At 35.7% G+C, this 11,222-nt stretch overlaps 1 protein-coding gene across 1 annotated transcript; it reads right to left on the reverse strand.

Moving 5' to 3' along the window:
* Nucleotides 1-495: 495 nt before the first annotated feature.
* On the reverse strand, nt 496-8,472 carry LOC140233243 (uncharacterized). Its single transcript, XM_072313354.1, has 4 exons — nt 8,468-8,472; nt 6,254-6,390; nt 3,480-3,582; nt 496-1,252 (listed from the first exon to the last, which is right to left on the reverse strand). The coding sequence occupies exons 1-4, from the start codon at nt 8,470-8,472 to the stop codon at nt 637-639; spliced, it is 861 nt and encodes a 286-aa protein (XP_072169455.1). The 3' UTR covers nt 496-636.
* Between the last annotated feature and the right edge of the window lie 2,750 nt (nt 8,473-11,222).

The following is an 11,222-nucleotide window of genomic DNA, read 5'->3' on the forward strand; positions in this document are numbered from 1 at the left end:
AAATAGCGAAAACTTTGAGCAAAGAAAATGGGTTTTCATCGGTCTCAGGTTCGAATCCTGATGAAAACCCATTTTCTTTGCTCAAAGTTTTCGCTATATATATATATATATATATATTGACAATGTGGGATGTCATTGTAAGTACAGATATAACTCGCAATAAAATATTTTGAGTGCTATTAAGAAGTATGGTGTCTCCACTGTGTGTATACTACTATGTGCATATAAAATCATATATATGTACACTAGTAAGTGGATGTAAATCCCATATAAATATATATGTGTATTTGTGTGTGAGTGTGTGTCATGAGCGGTGTGTGTAAGTGCACGTGTGTGAAATTGTGTGATTGTATGATGGATTTTCATCGTTATTTGTTCCTGTTGGTACTTCCGCAAACACTAATCACTCTAGTCACCTCATCGTTTTGAAAACAGAACAATAAACAATCAACTGAGACAATATGGACTCCACAAACGCCAGTACTCACAGGTATCTAAGAAAATCTAAGTATTTGCGTTTAATAAGTTTCAGTATGAATAAATTTCAATGTGACTTGAGAGACTAACTGTAAGGGCAGATACGTAAAATACGTAATCTAAAATTGGGTAATCGAGAACTCGTGTGTACAAAGACAATCATAGGAAGATCTGCATCGAATACAGTTTTAATCTATACACAGGTTGACGATTTCCATGTGCTGAGTGGGATTTTCTCCTCTTGGTCCTTTTCTTTGACTGCCTCGAAGGAGCATACCCTGGCTGCTTTCGTTTGCCATTGTATGTCGACGGTATGAAGTCAGATATAAGTACAGTTTGCTGCTTTTTGTCCTTAGCAGGCAGCCTAGAAGCGTGCATTTGCGGCTTTCTCTTGTTCTTGGTTTCAAATGTGGAGTGAACCGAGGTTGTGTTTCGCTTGTCATTTTCAGGGGGCGGCCCATAAAAGTAACTTTGAGGTTTTCTCTTGCCCTTGGTACAAGATGTGGAGTGTGCCGAGATGGTGTTCTGGTTGCTGTTCTCAGAGGGCGGCCAAGAAGGGTTCCTTTTTCTCTTACCCTTTGTTCCAGGCGTGGAGTGGGCTATAGTTGTTTTCTTCTTTCTCCTCTTAGAGGGCGGCCTTTTATGTTTCTCCGGATGCCCAGACGGAGCATGCCCTTGCTGACTTCTCTTGCCCTTTTTAGCGGTTTGAAATGTTGTGTCGGTCCTAATAATTTTTGGCTGTTTTGTTGGTGGAAAGACGTTCACCACGCAATCCCTGCAATAGTAAGCATGTAACAATAAGAGGCATGTTAATCGATGTTAAGAGGAACTACAAAACAAGGCATACTTTAAAAAAATCAATACAAGTAAATCATAGCTCTTTTGACCTTCGACCTCGTCCATCTGAGCAAATATTCAAACTTTACCGGTGTCTTTAGATGATGTACCTGCGGTGTATTTTTTTTTTTTGTGTGTGGTCATAGCTCAAAGCTGTGGTAAGTTAAAGCACACAATTGTCATGTAGGCCCTACATCACTTATCAGATGCTGTTTCTCAATTTGTACTTGCGTATACATATCGGATTCAGCGGATAAGTTTCTATTTTGTGAAAGCTACAGTGCATGTATGTACAAGGAAAGAGCTCCACACAGTCGAGAATGTTCCAGGCAGTGCACACATTATATCATTTAGTTACTGCTGCATAATTATACAGTAGAAAGGATAGAAGTAGAGTATGATTAAGCACAATTAGCCATTTCGTAATCAGCTCATGTGCCCATGTTTCTATTAAAGTTGGTTGGGCATTTAATCATTTTCGAAGTGACTTAATATCGAGCTTTAGATCTGCGGTGCGGACGATACGACAACGCAGCTTCCCTGGTTGAAAACTAGAAAGAGCTGCCCTCGCGCAATGCAGAACACAATTTTCAGCCTTAAAGGGATTGTACAGTACTGGTTGAGATGAAAATCCAGGTTTATAACATTTCTAAATAAGATAATTAGAAACTTCAAATATGAAAGAGCATATAACTTTAAGAAGGACTCAACGTTTGTTTGATGAAAACTGGTTTTCAAATGGCTGACATATCCAAAAAATAATCGCCTTTTATTAAGATCTCTTTGTTTTCACCTTGTTTTTGTCTTTGATATCTCTGCCATTTCAAAACCGATTTTCATCAAATAAACTTTGATACCCATTAGAACTGCATGCTCTTGGACATATCAGAGTGGTTTCTGAATATCTCGCAAAATGTTAAAAGCCAAATCCTCACCTTAACCAGAACTGTACAGTCCCTTTAATACTGTTGTCTTCCGCGTTCGTGTTGCAGTTCTAAAGCTCGCTGATATAGGTTTTCCAGTCTAACTCTTCGCCTTTTCAGTCCAATTTCTTATTGCTGTATTACGTCAGCAAAATTCATCCCAGATGACATGTTCGGTATATCAATTCAATTTCAATTTCAATTAAATGATCTCTTTATTCATATTTTGGAGGATTCGGATTACCTTAACTTCAATATAAACTGAAATTCGCAAGACAAGCACAATTTCGCAATTCATTCAATTCAATTAAGAATGATACAATCACTTGATCACGTATAGCTGCGCTCGTTCGTCCATTCGATTTCATTTTTGTGTCTTCAATTTGACATGTACTGCAGCCAATTTAGGAGACATGTCTCTGCTTTTATTTTTTTGATTTATACCATTATATACATTTGTTTTGTAAGCATCATACTATTTCATACTTTCATATTCATTCTTTATACTTTCTATCAATTCAGTTCTATCAATGTGTTTTTGTCTTAGTGTGCGATATCATTTATTCAAATGGACATTAATCTCAAGTTTGTTTTGACATTAATTGGGAGAAAGAGGTTCCAATTTACATCGTGATTAATTTTGTTTCGTATGTGATTCATCCTTTTCATTTGGGTGAGTGTTAAATGTTAATCATGATTAGGATTATAGTTCTTGGATCAGTTCTAGCCAGCATGTACGTGATCACGTGTCTATATCATTCTGCTTTTACTTTTTACTTTGCAGTAACCAAATTATTTTGAACAATAGCTATATATGTTCCAATGTCCTTGTAATACATTAAACTTTTTTCCTAGAACTTATATCGACAACAAAAATTTGATACTGGAAATAAAATCTGAATTGAATTGAAAATTGAATTGAATTGATATTTTTAATGTTGTTTTACCAAACCAATATTTGACACCTGTATTATGTCTTGCCTCCGCTATACGGGCGAGACAACAGTCCACAGTTTCACAAACTTTAAAAGCGTCTGTTTCCGTGATATTTAGTACGAGCTTCCTTTTTTTTATGGATGACATGGTCGGTCTCATATAATAAGGATAGAAACATGATTATGGTTGGGTGTTTGTTGCAATAGGTAAGAAGTAATTGAAAGATGCTAATCACTTGCAATCAATTATTGTAATCGCAATTCTTTTTATGGGCTTTATAACAGTGACTCGTATAGTAACGTATACCTAAAGTTATTGGTCTGCTGACCAATTACAGAGTTTCCGCTCATCCCTTCCGCATCCACCGATACTGTCGCTCCCGACTGCGTTGTCCCACCTCTGCTGGTGGCTACACGAAAAGAAAAGAAGATAAAAAATTCAATTCATGCATCCTTTATTGAAATGATCAAAGACTTTTACTGATTCCAGGTTACACCAGTTTACATGAAATGAAACAGTAAGTCTTGGTCCCTGGTGGAACCGTAGGCAGTTTTGGATGTCATAGTCGACATCTACAATGCAACTACTTACAATAAGATATGGGTCGTACGAATAGCCTTCTCCTTCTCGGATGCAGGGGTATCCGTAAATTTGATCTTCGCGACTTTCATTTCTTCTGATTCGAAGCTTGTATGCTACACTTATATGAGTATTGTTATCATTGTGTGGAATTGACGTCTAATTTGTTGACTTCATCATTTTATTACTGCAGATCTCTATGTGATAAATTACAATGTAATGTACAGTGTGTATCAAAAAAAAAAGGTAATCCCACTTTGGAGGGTTACTATTTAATAATTGTCAGCTAGTGAGAGCACACTTTTAATTGTGAGGAAAGGGGAACTCTTCCTCTTTTTATTGATACCTATTTATGTTGATAAATGTCATGCATTACTGAGCAAATGAACTTTAAAGACAACAATGACAAATTGCACTTTTTCCAAGTTTGCGTGTTATTGTGAAGGAACAATGCATGTCTCACTGAAAGTATGAGATCTGTCAATGAAAGTGGCCAAAGAGGCCAGCCTGTACGAATGTAGATTTGTGTTTAGGGTTTGTGCTTAGGGTTTTTTCTAACCTTTTATGGTTCATAACCTTTAAGATGGCCACCTGTAGGATAACTAAAGTCACTCCCACAGAGGCCATTCCACACAATCCATTTTCTCTGTTCATATTCAACACATAGCTCGCAGCGACAAACCATGTCTTGAATATGAAGAGAGAAAAATGGATAATGGTTTAGCCTTTATGGGAAGGACCAAGTTTTCAACAACGTGGCCATGTGAAGGCTATGAACCATAGGTTAGAAGAAACCCTAAACACGAACCTGCAGTCGTGCAGGCTGGCCTGATGATTCGACCACCTCCATTGACAGATCTCATCCATGCAGTGAGATATGCATTGTTTCTTCACAGTAACATGCAAATTTGGAAAACGTGCAATTTATCATTGTTGTCTTTAAAGTTCATGCGCTCAGTCATGCATGACATTTATCAACATGAATAGGTATCAATGGAAAGAGGAAGAGTTCCACTTTCCTCTCAACCAACATTTCACTCTCTATAGCCGACAATTATCAAATAGTAGCCCTCCAAAGTTGGACTACCTTTTTTTGATACACACTGTATAGCACTGTCCAATTCTTGTTGTAGATAACATACATGCATGTTAAGCGACACAACGGTAAAACGCGTACGTTAATGCAATAATGAGTGTACATTTATATTCATGTTTATTACATTCCCCACCTTTGCACTGCACACAACCCCTTCACAAGCATTGCACACAAGCACACAAATGCTCTCTATCTCACTCACACACAACACGCACACGTACCCATCAAATACAGTCATATACTCGTACATTCACATGCACAATACAAAGAAACACTGCTCTATTCAACTCAACCACAATATCTTATTGCAACATAGACGGCTCATGACAATATTCATTCTGATCATGGTATAACATGTAATCCCAGTTACATTATTTCAGATTTCAATGATCCTTTCATTTGTCCTTTAGATTCTATTTCAAGTCACTCAAATGATTCTTCTGGCAACTCCCAATGTAAAAATAGAAAAAATAATTATAATCATATTACATATTATTTTAGTATATTTCATTGGAATTTTAGAAATTTAAATAAACATATGGATTAATTTTAAATACTTCTTCATTCTTTAAAAAAAAAAAAATCCCTTCTCTGCAATCGGTATAATATTTTTGTTAAATTACTAAACTAAGCAGTGCTGGTAACAATCTCTCTCTTAACATTTCACTGAAAACACACATCTTTACAATTGCAAATCCAGTTGTCAATTTTCCAACCATTTACACAGATCAGGTACAGTATCAGCGAGGAGGAAGATGTAAAAAAAATGCCTACAAGTACCTTTAAAGTAAGTGAAATGGATACTTACGGGCATATTACATATTATGGGGTTTGGTAGTTTTCGAACATGATTGTATGGACAAGAACACTTAAATTTTCTGGCTTATCACTTCCTTTTATGAAAGTGCCAACTGCAGTATACCATGGTATACATGTATTCATAATGACTATTGCCATACTCTCGGCACCCCCTGACCCATTCAAAGGACTTGTAGTTCATGAATTACTATTTTTAACAGTAAACACATCAGGAAACATTAGCATCATTATATGAAGGTGAAAGTTCGTACACTTATACATGCGGGGGACTAGGGGTGTGGGCGCATTTTGGGGCCCGTACTTTTTGATATGTCAATGATAACATTTTCTGTTCTTGTAAACGTTCATATCCTTTTACTTACAGATGATTCCAGTTGTGTTATTTCACCATGAGCCTCCTGGATAAGTTCAGGTAGACTCTCACGATCTGACGAATGGCACACACTTATAATAAGTCCACGCATTAGAATTACCACCTATAAATAGTTCAAAATTTATCATTAGTAAATCAATATATGCTTACCTTGGGATTGGCATTTTACTTGCTACATCTTTACATCTTATCTTCTCAAAGCTTATCACTAACCTTGCGCTGTAAAAGGTCGTTTTTTTTCTTTGCGCCGATCTTGCTTTTTGAAGGGGCTTCCACCCTTTATCATGTGAGAAGAAGCATCGCTGGCCTGTGTGTCTGCCAAAGCTTCTTTCTTCCGATCTGTGACAATCCTGGAGCAACATAGCAACAGTAGTGATGTGTCAGCGGCAGTCCTATAAAGACCACTGATTGTTTTTATGGGAGGGGTATTACTAAGGGCGAATTCCTCTAGGAAATTTGATTGGTTGATTGATTGACTGGATGATATAAATGAATTTCCATGTTTGGGAAAAAACAGTGATTAATACTATATTTTTTCAGTGATGTTAAATGGTATTCAAACTGGATACTTCTACTTTAGCAACAAATGGTAATACAAAACAGTCATGAAAAAAAAAAATGGGGAGGGGCTCGATTAAAAGCACAGCTTGTATTAACTAACGCTCCCTTTCCCGAAAATTGGACACATAAAAAATCATAATTATAGAAATTAACATAATGATTTGAATCTAAAAATGAAGCTTAATTTTCATTCCATTTCATTCTTTCACTTCATTTATTTCCACTTTCATAATCGTTTTACAAACGTTGCATTAAAAAACAAACATACAAACAAACAAGAACGCATGCTGTCAAATATGACAGTGGAGGAATCATGAGAAGCGCAAAGTACATGAAGTAGACTTATTGAAAATAATCCCCTAACAAATATCATGATGTAAATATGCGTAATCATATATCATTTGTAATTGGATTGAAACAAACATGAATACAAAATGCGACAAGATTCACACCTTGAAATCAAGCCAAAATATGGATACGTGTTATTATAAGAGAAAATATGAAAAGAAGAAAACTCTTTGGTTTTTCATCAACTTGTAACTTGGTTGCATAATTTTCTTACTATCTTACTAATTCGGAAAATTAATATTCAAATTATTCCATAAAATGGTACCTTAATAAAACATTGATGACTGCGTTCAAGATGTGCGATTTAATGGGAGATGGATATTCTGAGCTTTCCTGGTGCTATGATCATGAATTGAACTATTCAGGGTAAAATAATCAGAGAATACATCAGGTAGAAGACTATCATTAAATTTGTACATGAATATTGCAGGCTCAAAGAAATCAAATCTTGATGTAATATTTGTGTTTCTTAAAACAGAGGTAAACTTGGGAAAACAGGTTGAATTGGTTATTAAACGTACTCCTTGTTTTTGAAATGTATGTATTCGATCAATATTCTGATTAAAAGTGAAACCCCATACATACAGCAATTAATATGTGGTGAAATCAAAGTATGGTATAACAATTTCAGAACATTTCTAGAAAGATACTGTAATTAATACAAAAACCCCTATGTTTCTTGATACAATACTGGCTATATAATCAATATGATGATTCCAAGATAATTGTTCATCTATAATTACTCCTAAGAAATTTGTTCTTTAAATTCTATCTATTTTCATATTCTTAAAATACATTTGCAAATTTTGGTCTGTAATAATTCACATACCAAATAAAATAAAATTAGTTTTATATATCTTCAGAATCAACTTATTGGCTTCCATCCAATCACTAATGTTATGCAATTATCTATTAACAATATCAAACAGTTTATTTGGATCTTAGTCTTTAGAAAATACAGTGGTATCATCAGCAAATAAAACATAACTGAAAGGTTGAGTTGGTAAAGGTAAATCATTCATAATTATGAATCATATAAATCTACCTTTATAGGAAGGATGATAGAATAAAAGAAAATGAACAACTTCAGGTGGAAGAGGAGAAAGATAGAGAAAGCAGAAGATAATCGAGTAGGAGGAATAATAATTTCAAACAGAATACCTTTGTTGTACTCTTGTCCTGAATTGTGTCTTAAAGCTAATCAAACTAGATAATTCTTTTTATCTTGGCTTCGATGAATTCTACTGAGAAGTTAGGCCCAGTGAATTATCGTATATAATATAATTGTTAGCAAACATTTCGTCGCTTGCCCGGAAGAAGGGAACGAGCGCGCGAATATTCGTAAAAATAGATTTCGAGAAAATCGAAATTTAAAGTTTCAATTGACTATATCTTTGATATTTGAATATCAATACTGCTGAAAATTCACAAGTGAACAGATAATATTCCAATTTGGTACTAGCTAAAGTGGCTATAATGAATAATCTACAAATTTTATGATATTGCTTATGATCTTACCTCATGCAGGTCTTTTCTCGAAATCTATTTTTACGCGTATTCGCGCGCTCGTTCCCTTCTTCCGGGCAAGCGACGATTTAATGTTTAAAGGTAAATTCAACGAACTGCAGTGTCTTGTTGGAAACAGATATCTTTTTAACAAATCAGTACTGCTGATGATAGTATTGAAGGTCATTACTATTAAATTTGTAGATCAGGGCCCGGTTTTATAAAATTTGTTAACAGTGACCACTGACAGTGACAAGTTGTCATAGTTGTTACAAGCTACTGAAATCCTTGCGTCTGATTGACTAGGAGCAAATTTCTCACAAAAGTGTGTCAGTTGTCACTGAAAACAAGTTTTGTGAAACAGGACCCTGTTTCACAAAACAGCATGTTCCTTTAAAAAAAAATCCTTAAAAAAAACAGCATTTCCTTTTAAAACAAAAATCACACACGTTTTAAATTATTAGAATTTGGTGCAAACGAAAAAAAAAAAAGAATAGAACCTTTCCGATTTTTTTTTTTTTTTTTTGTAAATTAAAGTTTACTTGAATTACCCATGACCATAAGTCCCTAAAGTGAAGAGGGAAGAATTAAAAAAAAAAAAATCAGGTAAAAAAAAAAAGAAAAAAAAGTGCAGGCTGTGGAAAAAGAAACATTTTGGTTTATCTATTATTCCAGACTTTCTTGATAGGATTTTACAATGATACTGTCAAAATTCTCTTTCCAACTTTCATATCAATTGATAAACCTTAAAAGCAGCTGAATTCACAGTACCTCTGTGTTTGGGACTGCATGTTGACAAGCGCACTCCCCCAGACAATACATGTAGTCGAACAACTACCTGATCTGCATGAATACTGTGAATCTACTTCGAAATAAAATAGTCTCTCATTTCAATCCCGAGAACATGTTGCTTTTCTATATGAGATGCATACTCTAATCAGCGACAGCCAATTGAAACTTATGACACAATAATTGTTGATTTGTCAAAGTTTATTCCCATTTATTATGTAATTTATAGTGACTTTAATATGGCAAAAACTGGAGCTGGTGATGATCCACATTGTTACCGCGGTGCTACGCATACGTGTGCACTATACTGCAACACCTCTCATTGAACTGTGCCATCAAAATCAGTATAGCAATAGGTATAGGTAGTTTAGTTCACAATTCAAACATAACTAAAGTGATAACTGCAAATATATATATATACACTGTTGCTGTAGTTATATGCACAAAAAGACCTTTGCACCTCAAAAAAAAAAAAAAAAAGCCTTTCCTTCATATCTATCTATCATCACGATTATAGGTAGCCCGACCAGACGCTGTTAATACGCTGTGCGAATTTACACTTTACAGCAACTGGGCTGTGTATACACCTAGTTAGATTACAGTGTCTGTTACAGGTTGCATGTGCAAGGAGTTTTAAAAGGCAGAATAGCGCTAAATACTTAGTGCCAATAGTGAGCAAATACTAAGGGTTTTCGACAATTTCAACAGCATTTACGGGGGATTTCAGATATATCTCAAAACAAAATGCCAACAAACGAATATGTCAAACTTACGATTTGTTCCTCTTCGGTGTGGTTTTCAACATGGTATAAGGGAACTACACGTACGTCACGTCTATATGTATCATCAAGCGTGTACCGATGTCTTAGTCAAATGCGTACGCGGGCGCACGGCGCAAGTTTCCTATAGAGACCTATGCTATCGACTCCTCTTTGGCGCTTACGCCGTGGCCCACTTCCCCGAGTCCGAAGTCCGTCCGATCCACTGTCGTGGCTCATGATTCGGCTCAGGGGGATGACAGCTTTGGCAAATTTCTTTTGCGATGTCACAAAAAGGAGAACACACTGCACACACCCTGGCATTGAGACAGACTGCGTGATGCGCAGAGAAGACAACGAAGGCAAAGTTACTATCAACGCCTATGGAGCGGCATAGCTTGAAAAATTAGAGGAATTGTGCATTTTGTGATAAAAGCACCAAATTTCACACACATGTTGACAATTACATTTGAAATAAATTCAGATATTGGGCCATCGTAAATAGCGCCCTCAACGGCCATGGCAGCCATTTTTCAAAATGGCCGCCATAAATGCCATTTTTCGTAAAAATTTACAAATTTCAGAAGGGAGAAATCAAAAAGATTTTGCAAACGAGTTGGAAATAGCATTCAAAATAAATTTACATATTGGGCCATCGCAAATTACGCCCTCAACGGCCATGGCAGCCATTTTGTAAAATGGCGGCCGTAAATGCCAGTTTTCGTAAAATTTTACAAATTTCAGAAGGGAAAATCAATAAGATTTTGCAAACGAGTGGGATATACCATTTGAAATAAATTTAGACATCGGGCCATCGCAAATTGCGCCCCCTAACGGTCATGGTAGCCATTTTTTTCAAAATGTGACCCTCCATCACAAAACAAACAGAAAGTCGCCAGACATGAAATTTTATTTAAGAGCATATTATGAAAGAGCAGACTTTAAGCTTTAAAATGATGTATAACTCAAATCAAATGGACTGAGAAAAGAGGCTCTGAAGTACAGTGTCTATTCAAGTGCTTAATCTTTACCAAGCCATGCTGGCTGAATGATGAATTGGGACAAAAAACAGGATGTAAACCACTGGAGTAACAACAATGAAGGGATTATCAGATTAAACCAAAATTGAGCATGCCTTATTAACACATTCTGTCCTCAATTAATGCCAACTTTCAAAGCAGTAGCATCATCCTTTCAAAAGTTATACGAGTTGAAAGTGA

The sequence above is a fragment of the Diadema setosum genome, chromosome 9 (assembly GCF_964275005.1).
Source record: "Diadema setosum chromosome 9, eeDiaSeto1, whole genome shotgun sequence".
NCBI lineage: Eukaryota > Metazoa > Echinodermata > Echinoidea > Diadematoida > Diadematidae > Diadema > Diadema setosum.